The 16,006-nt window shown below is 40.4% G+C and overlaps 1 protein-coding gene across 2 annotated transcripts in view; it reads right to left on the bottom strand.

Annotated features, from left to right (window-relative positions):
• pias2 (protein inhibitor of activated STAT, 2) overlaps positions 1–16,006 on the bottom strand; it is a 119,986-nt gene that overhangs the window by 69,931 nt on the left and 34,049 nt on the right. For both annotated transcript variants that reach the window (XM_037679952.1, XM_037679951.1), the window contains exon 3: positions 15,465–15,552. In XM_037679952.1, coding sequence (XP_037535880.1) covers positions 15,465–15,552 — 88 coding nt within the window. The remainder of the gene's footprint in view (positions 1–15,464; positions 15,553–16,006) is intronic.

The raw sequence follows: 16,006 nt of genomic DNA, 5'->3' as shown, positions 1-16,006 counted from the left end.
TGCACGTCACACACACAACCTCAGGAACGTGCACGTCACACACACACAACCTCAGGAACGTGCACGTCACACACACAACCTGGGCCTCATGATGTATTTCTATTTTAAACTTTATTTTTCATTTATCTTTATTTATCCAGGTCGACTCACTGAGTCACGAGAACTCATTTTAAAGAGAGACCTGTTTAGGAGCAGGTGGTGGGGGTTGAGTGCCTTGCTCAGGGGAACAGGGTGGGGCCAATGAGGGTGGAGGCAGGTGTGGGTGTTTCACCTTTTCCACCTCATTTTGATGTTGATGGTACCGGGAGTTGAGCCTGCGACTTTACCATCACAGGCCCATCTTGTAACCTCTGCTCCACCACTCCCCCACATAACATCATGATGGTCATGGTCATATTGAAATCTCACTGGTTTCCTTCCAGATGTGTTAAACTGGTCCCCTGATGTTTGCAGGTGTGTGTGGTCAGTGGATGAAAAGCCTGGCATGAACAAGATGATGCTGGAGATGATGATTTGAGGAGAGCTCCCACCTTCTACCTGTGAAGAACAAGAGCAGCTCAGTGAAGGAGCTGAGAGCTGCAGAGAGGCTGATCCATGGAGCTTCAACACAGCAACCTCCAAACATGTCCACCCTCACACACATCGTCCATGGACACACTGGACCACAGCACAACATGATAACACACTGACAACAACAACAACAATACACATTCAAAAATGATTCAGACAAATTAAAGTTTTTTATTGTTTGTTTTACAATTAAAAACGGTTTGTTATCCACTGCTGTCATCACTCTTCGTTATCCCTGGATCCCTGCGCCCTGGATCCCTTCCCCTCATCTCTCATTAAATCCAATCACTCTGCAATAAGCCCATTAATCACACAAATAATAAATAAGTCACTGCAATCTGGTCAAGTTCCACTGCCTCTTAAAACTGCCATCATTAGGCCTCTTCTGAAAAAATTCTCAAAAGTTCTCCCTCCCTCCTTGTTCTCCTTGACCTCACTGCAGCTTTCGACACTGTGGACCATGGTATCCTCCTCGACCGTCTTCATGTGGAGGTCGGTCTCTGTGACACTGCCCTGGACTGGTTTAAATTTTTCCTCTCAAATAGGCTGGAATGTGTTAGTCTTTCATCCACACCACGGTGAAGTTAGATTACGACTCCGACAAGTTTACGTTTCACCGTGGTTCTCCCGTGTCGTCACTTTTTCAAAGCTGCATTTTACGCAGTTTTTATCTTTGTGAAGAGCTCCCACACTTTGGAGGACTTGGATCGAACAGTTTTCTCTACGTCGGTCATTTGTAAAATTTACTTAATTTCCTTTGAAAACACTTCTCTGCTCTGCTTCATCCTCGCTCTGTTCAACTCGCGCTGCAGAGTTTTGTTTTTGTTTACTTTATTCAGCCAGCATTGACAATGCTCTGCAGGTGAAAACTGCTCCGCAGCGCCATGAGACACATAATCACGCGACACAACGATTCAATAATGAAATTCGTTGCCAACATTTTTAATAATCGATTTTTATCAATTTTATTGATTCATTGTTGCAGCCCCGTGACACAGAGAGAATGCCCTCAGATAATCAGATGTACAGCGACTTGCTCACGATTTCAAATACCCAACCATAACTCCACCCACTCTGTCATCATGTGACCAGAAGTCTAACCTGAATGACCAATGAGATACTTTTGATGACCATCCCCCAAGATAGATGTGAATTCATTTCTTCAGGTAGTCCCCGTGTTGTTACCGGATTTTGCACGCCATGCACAGACCTGTTCATTTGTTCAGTGATAATGGAAAATGCACAGAGAATTTCTTATGACAAACTTTCATGTTTAAAGCGGTCGATCATCTGTCATGGAGGAAACAGATGCAGCTTGTAGCTGCATCAATGTGTTGATGATCAGGATGGGAGATGCAAAAGCAGTCATATCTGGTACATGTTTTAATTTATTTTTTTTAATTCTTTCTGTGTGACAGCTTTCTGCGGCGTTAAATTTGCGTTTAAAATACCGGGATCTCATTTTAAAGTCACATCCGAACACGAAGCGGAGAAAGGAGTCTTCCCCCCTCCCCTTTCCATCCATGAGAGTACAGTGGAGGACAAGTCATCAAATTTATTTTTAAAGCTGTCATTCAAGACTAGTACATATTTAAATAAAAGTTAAAAAAATATATTACTGTCTACAGTAAATATGCTTAAATACCAGTATTTCATAAGCTTAATTGTGCATTAAACAGCAGAGGAAACAACGGGAGGGGAAAAAAAAGATCAGGGAGGGAGGAGGCTGTTCTTCCTCATGAGCAGGGCTGAGGAGAATCACGTCAAATTTATTTAGAAAGTACATTTGAAAACAGTCGTTGTTCACAAAAGTGTTTACAAAAAAAAAAAATAATCAATGGTACTAATTTAATGAATATTTACTGCATTCTACCGTACCATTTGACTTCCGGTCACATGACCTAGATAAGACTGGGTTTTAATGGTAAATAATTTCAAAATCATTTCAGTTACGTAGGTGTTTGGCACTGTTCTGTGCAGTGACTATGCTTAGATAGATTATTGTGTTCATTTTGAAGGTATAATGGTTGTAACCATGAGTCAGACAGCAAAGCTTAATGGTGACTCCTGACAATCTTGCAGTCTGAGTGTGTGTTGAAAGCAAGCTATAATCTGTGGAACTCCACCTGCTGGTTGATTCTTGTACTACAAGAAAGCTGCACATGCACATTATCCCGGAGCAGTCTGTGGGCACAGATTCTGATGATGAACGGTGGATGCCCACCGCTAAATAACTGGAGCGTCTTATTTATGTACAAAATTATGATTTATCTTATATTTAATAAGTGCAAGTTAGAGACAGGTGCGTTCTGTAGCCCGAGAATTACGGTAAATTATACCTGTAGCTACATAGTTTGAACCTGTTGCGCAACTGTTGTTATTTGAATTGAATGTTTGATTCATTGTGAGCCTTAAAGCTAACTGATTTTGAGTAATTTAATTTATTTGAATTTGTACTTAATTTATATTTTTGACCTTTTAGGTCAGGTTTTTTTGTCACCCTCATTAACAACCTTCTAGAATCGATGGCGCACTACCTACTGACCACATAGTGGTAGGAAATCGACTTCTTTGTTGGCGTTTATTCTGAATCTCATGCATATTCAAAGAAGTACCCTACCTTGGACAGTTTTCCCACTTGGACATTTTGGAACAGTTTTCACATACAACATTGAACTCTGAAACTTATTGGAACTTGAATTATGAACTAAAATTCTGAATTGGTTCTAAACTGATTAAAGGTTATTTTGTTTATTTTCATATGTTAATCAAAACGTGTGTTCAAATATGTATAATTATTGATTATTATTATTAAATATCACTATCTAGCTAGGGCAGCACAGTGGCGCAACTGGTAGAGCTGCTGCCTCTCAGCGAGCAGGTCCCTGGTTCAAACCTCGGTCCAGGGGCCTTCTGGGTGGAGTTTGCATGTTCTCTCCGTGCATGCGTGGGTTTTCTCCGGGTACTCCGGTTTCCTCCCACAGACCAAAAACATGCATGTTAGGCTGATTGATAACTCTAAATTGTCCCTAGGTGTGAGTGAGAGAGTGAATGGTTGTTTGTCTCGTTTGTCTCTATGTGGCCCTGTGATGGACTTGCGACCCGTCCAGGGTGTACCCTGCCCCTCGCACAGTGATTGCTGGACATGGGCACCAGCGACCCCCGTGACCCAAAATGGAATAAGCGGGTAAAGATAATGGATGGATGGATGGACTATCTAGCTAAGTGGCTTTAAAACTGTTAAGTTCCTGGTGTAACAGGATTGTTATAGTTTGTTGAATTCTGTCAAAATTAACTTTTATTTTTACAAGTATTTTACTTCTTTTGCAAGAAAGTTTTTCTGTTACTTGTTATTGATCGTTTTTATTTGGGGAAAAAAAAACAGTTTTAGCCTATTTACATGTATTTAAAACTTTTGTTTGTGTACTTTTGTCACCCCTGGTGGTGGGTGGTGGTAAATGTATGTGCATGACGTCAGCAGCTTGTCCCTTTTGCTGCGTGACGGTTGGAGAGTAGGTATAGGATTAAAGCTCTGTGATTTGTTTTAAATGCTAAACTGTAAAAAATTAACCTCGCTTTATTCAAACTGGTTACTAAATTATATAAAACGTTTTTGTCACAACCTGTCACTGCAAGTAGTTTGTAATGTTGCAGTTTATCTGTTGGGAGTAAATTAGTTAAATCTGTTAGGATTTGTGGCCGTTAGCAGCGACACCTTGTGGCTATGCTAGCATAAGTTGTATTTTAAATGTATCCTTATTTTGCTGGGTAGGGGCAGGAGCTGCACATCAAACTACCAACAACCACACTTTTGTTTTTCTGTAACAGTGATGTGCTGAAAGAAATAAAGATCTTGAGGCTGAGTTCCTGAGTGACGTTCATCTTTTCGCTGGAGTCAAACCAAAGTAGAAGTGGGGTTACATATGGTGCCGTGACCCGGATCTACTAGACAGGATCCTCTGCTGACCTAACCTCGAACTAACTTCAAGGCAGCGGACGTATTTTTTGGAAATCCAAATTTGGACTGAGGTTTTTCTTTATCAAGTCACTGTCTAACATTGGTCTCTGTCTGTTTGTGGCTTAAGAAAATAAATGGAAAAAAAGGCTAAATTTTTATGCCTTTTTGACACTTTAAACGTTTTATAGTGGGAGGCCTGATGATTTTTAAAAGATTTTTTGTTTTGTTTTGTACTAAAATAGCAGTTACAGTTAGGGGTGCAAATCTCTCAGTGTCTGGTGATCCGATTCAATTCTGATTTTTGGTGTCACGATATGATTTAAAATTGATTTTTCATTCGGAAACGATTTTCGATTCAAAAACGATTTTCGATTCAGAAACGATTTTTCTATTGAAATGGTCATAAATTTAGTTTCTATTATGTAGCTGACAAGCTGAAAAGATTAAACAACAATGTAAACAAATCGAACATTTATTTAAAAATCATTTTAGGTTCCTTACTGTATCAAATATTTTTTATTCATTTTATAGTTATACCAAAAATAGGAAAAAATATAGGAGTGCATAAAATTCTGTAACTTAAATTACCAGTATTAGGTTAGCTTAGTTGCCTGAATTTTTCTAAAAAAAATAAAATAAATCCAAATCTAGGAACAAATAATTCATCCATCCATCATCTTTATCCACTTCTTCCTTTTCCAGTCACAGGTGTCACTGGTGCCCACATCAGCCATCACTGTGTGAGAGGCGGGGGACACCTGGACAGGTCTCCAGTCCATCACAGATAAATAATTCAAAATATATAAATATAAAAGTAAACAGACTTCAGCCTACCATAGTATATTAACCTTTAACTCAACATAAAATACAGACCAGTTAGTTTTAACCATATTGCTCTAACATTTGTTATATTTTCAAAACTTAACCTAATATGAAATATACAGACTTCAGTCTTAACCATATTGATTCATATTTAGTAAATCTTTAACTAAATTTAAAAACCTGTGCAAGTTTGCACAAAAACATCTGAACTGTAATTTATAAACCATAAACTATCATTTAGAACTGACTCCAGGTGATGTGTCTCATCTCTTCAACCTGTTAAAAAGACAAATTACATTAAGTTTGTTGAACAACTTGTCTATAAGTTTTAGTTTAATATGAGAAAAAACGGTTACCTTTGAGCTGCAGCTGCATCAGAGCTTCTCCTATTTGTTGTTTCATGGTGTAGATGAACATATGCTGCTGATATATTCATAAATTAAACGGATTCTTTCATTTTTCTGGACTGAATAATAACGTGCATTGAATTTAATTAAATGTGGACGGAAACGTGTTTATCTTTGACTCACCAACGACAGTGGGTCATTTATTTAAAAACGATTTAAACACATCACACATTTACATTAATTTGGCAAAATGATTTCAACAACAACATGGCTAATTTAGCAAGCTGTACAATTTGATTAACCATACGGCGATGGTTGAAAACTTCACAACAGACATTTCTGAAAATATCTGGAATGATTTCTAGCAGATAGAAGGGTTTTAAAGATGGAAATTGAAGTTTAAGTTGAGAGAAAGGATGGATGAGGGAAATGTGGGTGTGTCGGCATCAGAACGGCACTCTCCGGTGAGTTCCCAGCTTCTTCCCCGGTACACTTAGGTGGTATAAATCAACTCTTTTACCTGGAGGAGGTGATTCCACTGGTACGGAGTTCCATTTAACGCACCCTTTCAGCGTCTCCGTAGGAACAGCTGTGAATCGTCCGAAGTAGTGACGGTATTCCGTCCGACACAGGTTCACCTCTCGGTGGACTCACATGAGTGGAGTCCGTCAGAAGTTCCACTCAGATGTGGAAGATTGCATAATCCCACAATACTCGGAAGAGCTTTGGATCATGCCTGAACTTCTGTTCTCCCAGCACTGGAGCTGCAAACGACTGAAGCCGAAGCCTGAAGCGACTGAAGCTCTGCAAACTCTCCACCCAACTCAACTGGTTTGAACTAGGAAGTACTGACATTTAAAGAGTTCTATTTCCGGTTCATTTGGGAGGTTCCTGATTGGTCAATTCGACCAGACAGGGGTGTGTTTTTGTGACGTAAGAGGTCACTAGGAGTCAGAAAAACAGAAAGTGTTTTGGAACAGATTGAAAATGTTTTAGAGACAGAGAGAGGAATATTTAGGCGAGTTGGGGGGAAAACAGGTGCCAGCCTCTATATTTACGTCTGAGAGGATTTAAAAACATGATAGTTCGTTCCAACAACTTGTTTTGCGTTTGACTCCAACCTTGGACCAACTTACACTTGCTCATTCAAAGACAGAAAATCAGAAAATGCATAATTACTCTGTAACAGACCTTAACATGATTTCTACTTTGCATGAGGATTAAAAATCATTATTACTGTTTCACAGTTGATTTAAAAATGATTAGTTCACTGCAACATCTAAAAATGGTTTGAACTGCACACTTTGATTATCAAACATTTGTAAAATAGTAATGATAATAGAAAAGAGAGTGTTCTTTCAATTGATCAGTGCAGGACACTTAAAAAGTCTTCTGGATGGACTTGATTTGTGTTTCTGGACTCAAATCAATGAAATACAGTTCTTGTTCCAGGAAGGCCCCTCAAGGCCAGATTTGACCTGAGGCCTAGTTCACTACAGTGGTGAAGTTGTGGTGCTGCTTTATCGCAAAAAAAAAAAAAAAAAATCTACATAAAGGAATAATGTACGTTGAATCCAGCGTATTAAAAATAAACATGGACCCCTCACCTTCCACTGAGCTGTCTGATCGTAAATTCTTTGTGATACAGCAGGAGATGGAGAGGGAACTCTTCACAGCCTTTGGGAGAAGCCTGGAAGTTTGTTGCAGAGTTCGCTGGTCGGCTGCTTCGCTTTCATCTTCCGTGAATTTTGTCTTATATCCAAAATAGTGTACCGCAATTTTATTTTACGCTTCTTGTAAACAACTGTGCTCTTGTGAAGCTCCGTCTTCCCCTGGAACGTTGCAGGATCTGAAATTATTTTTAAAGATGAAGCAGCGGGTTGAATCGCGCTGTCTCCCTCCTCCATGCTAGCAGGCTCCAAAACAGATAAAGGGAGCTGGCTAACTAGCTTGCTGTACGGTGGCTTACACGGCTCAATTCTACAGCGGCCGAACGGGGAGTAGGAGCGGAAAAAATATAAAACTTAAATGCATTTTAAAATCGAGTTTTGGACCTTAGAAACGATTCAGAATCGCCAGGACTAAGAATTAGATTAATCGAAAAAAACGTTTTTTTCTGCACCCCTAGTTACAGTAGCTTTTGGGTTGCCATTTAACCATTTAGAATCAGCAAAGTTCTGTGTGTGTGGGGGTGGATTCTTTTCTTTTTCCTCTTTTTATTTGCCACCCACTATTTGACCTTATTTTTTCTCCCACTGTAACTAGAGCAATTCTCTTATTTTGAACGTGTTGTGGTTGGTTGTTTGCACTTTGTATAGATTTGTATCAAGGTATTTTTGAAAACTGATTTACACAAAATTATGTAAAACAATGGATACACGTCCAAAACTGGGTTTTGGTAGAGGGTGGATTTCAGCCACTAATACAGCACCCTTGCCAGGACAGGTGGTTTCAGCAAATGGTAGGGAAATTCCTGCATACTCTGATGAAGGTGTGGCAAGTTTTTCGGCTCGCCACAATTTTATCTCAACCCCTTACACTTCTACCCCCATTCAACGCCAGCCTAGTGAAATAGAGAGTGCACTTGGGCACCTGGGTGTTTTGATCACTGAGCTTGGAAAACACAAAGGAGACTCGGTCACTGCTAGGTTGTTATCAGAAAGGGAGAACTCCAACTCCCAGAACAGAGATGGGGTGGTGCTCATTCTAGGTAGAGCTTCGATGGATCTGACAGTTTGACATGGTTCTTAAGTTTAGCTGCAGAGAATCCCGTGTTCTGAGGAGACTCTAGTGACAAATGCTTTGTCCATGAGTGGATTGACCTGATGTTGCTGTGTCTCAAAAAGAAAAACATCAACACAGCTGATCAGCCTGATGAGATTATGAGTAGGCTTATGGGCCGGGCTAAGGATGTTGTGCAGATTGGAATATGAAGTGACCCCTCTCTTAGCGATGAGCAGCAACCTGAGACAATTTTTACTATTCTGAGGCATCATGTTAGTGACCTACCATATTCATCCATGCCACTTGTTGACTTCTATGGTACTCTTCCCAAACTTCATGAGAGCAACTGGGCACGCTTAAATAAAGCAGCAGATGTAGCACAGGAGTGCCTTCTGCGTCAGGGCAAAGGCATGGATAACCTCAATAAAGAAGTAGCCATGATGTTTGTGAGGCATTGCAATGACCCCTCTCTGCCTGTTGTGTTCAAGAGCAAGCTAGCTGACAGATGGACTGCTAAGGAGGTCTAGGAAAGAACTGATGAGTACCAAAGAGAACTAAAATCTGGACATAGTGCTTCTGCAATGGAATGCTTTGCTAAACACACAGCTACAATGGTGAGCGATGATGTACATGTAAATAAACAAACAGAACCTGGGGTTGGTATAGTTTGCCAAAAACAGAGTGTGAGTCAGCCACAGCAAAGTGGAGAACTTGCTTCGTTACAGAGTAGCATAGACAAAATGACTGTGATGCTGGGCGAGGTGCTGAGCAATTTATCTGCCACCAATAAACAGGCTCTCTCCGTGGAACCAAGTTGCTCGTTTCATAGGAGGAGACAATCAAGCCCTGGAGTTTGCAGCATCTGCAGTGACAACTCCCATTCTACTATTGCTCACTGTAAGTGCCATCACCTGTGTTTCTTGTGTCACCAGTCAGGCCATGTGAGAAATAAGTGCCCTAATGACTCCTCCCCTGCAACCCACTCAACTGCTCATCTTTGCCACAGGGAAACTAGATGTCTACATTTGGTAGGGGGCAGTGTGGGCCATATTAATGACTCCCTCAGTTTTGATTTATATTCCTTATTTGAGTCCATCTGTGAAAGCAGTCCTAGTCAACAAACAGTTATCCTTCAGAACACAGCGTTTAAATGGAGTGATAATTTGTTTTACACACCAGTGGTTATTGGTGGATGTGAGACTGCTACCGCCATGTTGGATACTGGATCTATGGCATGTTCTATGAGTGAGGATGTAGAAAGGAGACTCATTGCTGCTGGTGTTTTGGACCGTGGAATTCAGCAGGATTTGGATGTCATCTTGGTTGGATGTGGCAGTCATAGAGTCCATCCGAAGAGGATATGTGATCTACAACTCGAAGTTTATGGGTGTACAGTGATTGTACCTACACTTGTTGTATCTGGTCAGGTGGATGAGCTGATTATAGGGACCATCTGGTCAGGTGGATGAGCTGATTATAGGGACCAACGTCATAAGTATCTCATTCACAAATTCAAGGATTCAAGTGTCTATTGGAATCTGATTTCTGAGGCAACTGACACTAACAAGGGAGGTGATGATTTTCTTGCTATCCTGGCTGGTATTCATCGATGGACAGGTGAGGATAATCCAGATGTTGTGGGTACAGTAAGGCTGAAACAAGCTGTGACACTTCTGCCTGGACATGAACATTTGGTCTGGGGAAAACTCCCAGCATAATCCTCTGGTCCCCCAGGCTGTACTGTGGTGGTTGAACCCACAAAGTCTCGATCTATGCCAAGAAACATTCTGGTTGGCAGGGTGGTGATCCCATTGTGGGGTGAAGGATGTGTCCCTATGAAAGTCAAAAACCCCACAGATAAGCCGATCACCATTAAGAGGAATGCCAAGCTATCAGATGTGTACCCGTGTCTTGCCGTGGAGGAGCTCCAGCCTCTCGACAGTTCTTGTTCAAGATCATACAATCAAGGTGTTGCTGTTGTAAAAAAATGTAAAACAATCCAACATGTCCGAAGCCCTGAAATATCATGGTCTAGGTGACTTAAATTTTGACTCATGTGAAGTGTCTGACCACTGTAAGAAGGATGTACTTGAACTTGTTCTGAAATATTCTGATATTTTTTCCAAACACAAGCTTGATTGCGGAGAAGTGAGGGACTTTGTACACAAAATCCATCTGGTGGATGAGAGACTCTTCCGACTCCCATAAAGACGTGTACCACCGTTAGAATTTCTGGCTCTTAAATGGGCAGTTTGTGACAAATTTAGTCACTGGTTGAAGGGGCACATTTTCACTGCATGGACAGACAACAACCCCCTTACATACATACTTACCAAGCCTAAGCTGGATGCTTGTGAACAGCATTGGGTTGCAAGGGTAACTGCTTATGAGTTTTACATCAAATATGTCCCAGGACCTCAAAATGTGGTTGCTGACGCCCTCAGTAGAGAGCCTTTTGTATTGAAACAGATTGGTGAATGACTAATCAGTGAGCCATATGATCATTTGTTGAAGGAGTCAGAGGGTTTGTCTGGAGAAAATGTGCAGGAGGTCTTTAAGTGGTCAAGCATTGGCCAACATTCTCAAAGAACTGTACAGAAAAGTGAAGTGGCCAGATCAGATGTGGTGATACCCCAGGTTACCTCACTTCCTGCAGCTGAAGTGTCTGCTCTGTTAGACTATCATTTAAAGTGGGATGTGGCTGTGAGGACTAGATCCACAACTCTGTTCAATCACAGCCAGAGTGTCATGGCCATGGGTGGTCAGATGGTCTTACCTTCCATGTCACAACAGGATCTAAGAGACTACTAAAGAAATGATACTGATCTGGCAAGGGTGTTTTTTTTATGTTGAGCGCCAGCGCAGACCATCTCGGAGGGAGAGGGCAAATGAGTCTGTAGGTGCTTTGAGACTTCTGAAGCAGTGGGAGAAGCTGGTGCTCAAGGATGGCATACTCCTTCGTGGTTCTAAAGATCCACACACTAAGAAAAGGAGGTATCAATACATGATTTCACTGCCATTAAGGGAGCATGCTATATGTGGATGCCATTGATGATGCAGGCCACCAGGGTCAGGACAGGACTTTGTCACTGGTGAAACAAAGGTTCTATTGGAGTTCCATGGAGCGTGACGTAAGAGATTATGTAAAGTGTTGTGCCAGGTGTGTGATGGGCAAAACACCATAGCCAGATGGCTGTGCACCATTACAGAGCATCAAAACCACAGCTCCTATGGAATTAGTGTGCATAGACTTTTGGACCGCAGAAGACTCTAGCAACAGACCTGTCAATGTTTTAGTTATGACAGATCACTTTACTTGGCTGGCTCATGCTTTTACATGCCCTGATCAAACAGCCAAACAGGTGGCTCGAAGGCTGTGGGATAACTTTTTCTGTTATTACGGATTCCCTCAGAGGATTCACTCTGACCAAGGTGCCAACTTTGAGAGTGAATTAATAGCAGCAATGCTTCAAATTTCAGATGTTAAAAAGTCTCACACTACAGCCTATCATCCTATGGGGAATGGATCAGCGGAACGGTTCAACGGAACATTGGGAAATATGATCAGGACTTTGTCCCTAAGGGCGAAGCAAGCTTGACCTCAAAGGTTACACACCCTAACATTCATGTATAACAGCACATCTCATGAGACTACTGGGTTTCCTCCTTTCTACCTCATGTTTGGACGAGTTCCCCATCTACCTGTAGATGTTCTATTCAGGTCTTCTCTGGGAGAAGACAGTGAAATGTCTTTCCCCTGGTATGTTGAGGAGCTGAAGAAAGACCTTCAAGAAGCTATGGTGTTGGCAGAGGCACAAACAAGTGCTGAACAGAGGTGGCAAGCGGACCATTACAACAGAAGAGTTAAGGGAGTAGAGACTGAAGTTGGCGACCAAGTTCTCTTAGCAAACAAAGGCGAGAGGGGACGCAGAAAGTTAGCTGATCGATGGAGCAGGTGGTTTACACTGTGGTCAAGCGTAATACTCAAATCCACACATTTGAAGTCCATGACCCGATTTCTGACCTGTCAAAAGTTGTCCATCGTAACTTAATGCTATGTGTGAACTTCCTACTAGTCCTGCCTGACTCTGATGGATGTGCCTCCCTGATCTCTTCTTGTGCTTCAGATATGGATGGGCGCAAGAGACTTTGCATAAAGACTTTTGCAGATCCTGATCATTCAGTGGTTGCTAATACTCACACTCAGTGAATTTTTCAGATCCCCATGAAAGAATGGATCTACTATGCCCATGCCACCAGTGGAATCCTGTGTGATTGACATGGACTGTGATGATAATGAGGAACCTGACCTCCCTGAAGTTGCTTTGTCTGATTCTTGTGCAGAGGCTGAAGTGTCCAACGAAATGGTTCCAGTGACTTTTGGACCTGATGTTTGTGAAACTGAAGGTCATACAGAAGGTGTTGTGCCTATTAAAACTCGTGCTGGCCGTATCATTAAGCCTGTCTGTAGACTTATTGAAGCCATGAATTCAAGGGTGTGGTATTAACAAAGTGCAGAGTTTGGCACATGGACTTATGCACTCCCTGTATAAATGCAGGTTGACTTGTACTAGTACTACCCTTTTATTTGGTTTCCTGCCTGAGCCATGTCAGAGTCAGAGTCAGAGATTCTTTATTGTCATTCGCACCTCATGTGGTACATGTGGTGGAGCGAAATTATGTACACAGGGTCCCAGTTACATCCAACAATAAAATGTATAAGAAAAACAGTAATAACATCTAAGATATGAACTAAGAAAAACATCAACTAAATATACACTAAGCACTAATAGCATAAAAACATTGAACATCAGCACAAACATGAACATGAGTCTGTGTGAGCGGATGTGCACGCATGAACACATCAACATTGAAACAGATCAGCAGCAACATGAAACAGATCAGCAGCAACATGATGTGGTTTTTCACAGTGATTATTCTGGTTAGAGATTTATGAGTCTAACAGCCTCAGGGTAGAAGCTGTCGAAGATGATAGAAGACGTCATTATGAATGGGCAATCTATATTTGAAGTGAATTTGGGAGGTGTAAACAGGCACTTTTTAGGTCATCAGTGAGAGATCTATGTTTAGCGCTGCATAGTCCTCTTGGGTTCCATAGTGAACAGCCTTTTTGGCTTGACAAAGCACATTGTTTTGTGTGTATGTTATTCACTTAGTGTTTCACGAGTATTGTGAAGAGATCTAGCCAACATTTCATAGAGTTGTCTGTGGTTTTGTGATTTTCACGAATTCAGGGGGGGGTGTATGTAACAGAGTTGTTATAGTTTGTTGAATTCTGTCAAAATTAACTTTTATTTTTACAAGTATTTTACTTCTTTTGCAAGAAAGTTTTTCTGTTACTTGTTATTGATCGTTTTTATTTGGGGAAAAAAAAGAGTTTTAGCGTATTTGCATGTATTTAAAACTTTTGTTTGTGTAATTTTGTCGCCCCTAGTGGTGGTAAATGTATGTGCATGACGTCAGCAGCTTGTCCCTTTTGCTGCGTGACGGTTGGAGAGTAGGTATAGGATTAAAGCTCTGTGATTTGTTTTCAATACTAAACTGTAAAAAATTAACCTCTCTTGATTCAAACTGGTTACTAAATTATATTAAATGGTTTTGTCACAACCTGTACAAGTAGTTTGTAATGTTGCAGTTTATCTGTTGGGAGTAAATTAGTTAAATCTGTTAGGATCTGTGGCCGTTAGCAGCGACACCTTGTGGCTATTGTAGCATAAGTTGTATTTTAAATGTATCCTTATTTTGCTGTGTAGGGGCAGGAGCTGCACATCAAACCACCAACAACCACACTTGTGTTTTTCTGTAGCAGGTATGGTTACATTTTCTGGAAAGAAATGTTGATTTTTGTATTACTACGAGGGAGTTTTATGTTTGTTCCATTTGTCATTTTTAGTTGCATTTTAATTTGTAAATAATGGGACTTGATGTACATTTTTTTTTTCTTATGGGAAATATTTTTGTTCTTAAAACTATACGATCATATTGTTAAAAGTTGGAAGCTGTTAGCAGCTCGGGGCCTTTTGCTGCGTGACGTTTGGAGAAAGGGGCAGGAGCTGCACATCAAACCACCACCAAACACACTTTGTTTTTCTGTAACAGTGATGTGCTGAAAGAAATAAAGATCTTGAGGCTGAGTTCTTGAGTGACGTTCATCGTTTCGCTGGAGTCAAACCAAAGTAAAAGTGGGGTTACACTGGCAAAAACCAATGCAGACATGTTCTTGTTTTTAGTTTTCTAAATCACCTTATAATGTTGCTGTTTCTTGGTACTATTCCTCTTGATTGTCCTTTTGGTTGCTATTTTGTTTTGATTTGTAAAAAAAATTTAAAACATACTTATATTTGTATGTCTATTTTATGACTGTCTGTTGTTGTCGTTGTTATCCATTGTTGTCATCACTCTTTGTTAAAAAAATCAGGTCTCTCTTGTAAATGAGTCCCCGAGGCTCAATGGGATTACCCCGTTTAAATAAAGGGTGAATGAATATTTTATTATAATATTTTATATTAGTATCTTCCAAACTACTTGCTCTGTTTACACTTTTTTATACTAAAAGAGCCATTTTTTATTGTTTTCTGTTTACTAAAGATGTTAACTTTTTTACTTTACGTGTGTCTTCAATTCTTTAGGCTTGGACCTCTTCTATGTAAGAGAAAAAGGCTTATTTGGCTCTGTTTGCACATTTAATATGTATTTTATTCTGAGATTTCTGTTTAAATCTGAAATAAAGGCCCTAAACTTATTCACCTGGGACTACTTTTAAATATGGTAAAAGAGTTAGTTGTTTACTGTAAAGTACAGTTTGTTAACAGTGAAGATGTGAATACGGATAGGCAAGACCATAAAAGTCAAAAGTTGGACTTTCGTTCTGACTTTTACTAGGAGGAAATTTTAGTAACTGGCGAGTTCAGCGAGTTTTAATTGAATACCCATGTTCAAGACAAGCAGAAATCACTTAAGTCGACTCCTGAAAGATTATGTGACGCTCAGCAGGTGAGAAATATATTTTAAAAAACACTTACCGTGATATGCATACTTCTCGAACTTGCTGTGGAGTCAAGGCAAAGATAAAATATTTTTCCTGATGGTACCTCTGTGAGGTACTCACTCCTAAAACACAGAAGATATCGTAAAGCCACTTAAATTTATACTGAAGCATTAAAACTCAAGAGATGACTATAGTGAGAATATTGTGCATGTGGATTTAGCTTGATAAACGTCTTCAACTATAAACTGTAAGTCTAGTTGCTGGTTTTGTCCTGGAGGAGAGAGAATCTACACCCAGTAACTTCTTGAGGCAATCAGGTGATTTCTGTAAGTCTGAAACTTCAGCACCTGTCAATTCAATTCAATTCAATTCAAAAATACTTTATTAATCCCAGAGGTAAATTAAATGTTGTTGTAACTCATCATCCTGGTTTCCTTAAAGAGTTGTTCTAGATGCTGATGGCTGTGGGCAGGAAGGATCTCTTGTCCTACAGCAGATCTGAAGAAGCCTCTGACTGAAGACACTCTGTTGTTGTATGACAGTCTGATGTTGTATGACAGTCTGATGTTGTATGAC

This window comes from Nematolebias whitei, chromosome 8 (genome assembly GCF_014905685.2).
Source record: "Nematolebias whitei isolate Nwh7 chromosome 8, NemWhi1, whole genome shotgun sequence".
Classification (NCBI taxonomy): domain Eukaryota; kingdom Metazoa; phylum Chordata; class Actinopteri; order Cyprinodontiformes; family Rivulidae; genus Nematolebias; species Nematolebias whitei.
This window is presented reverse-complemented; position numbering and strand designations above follow the sequence as displayed.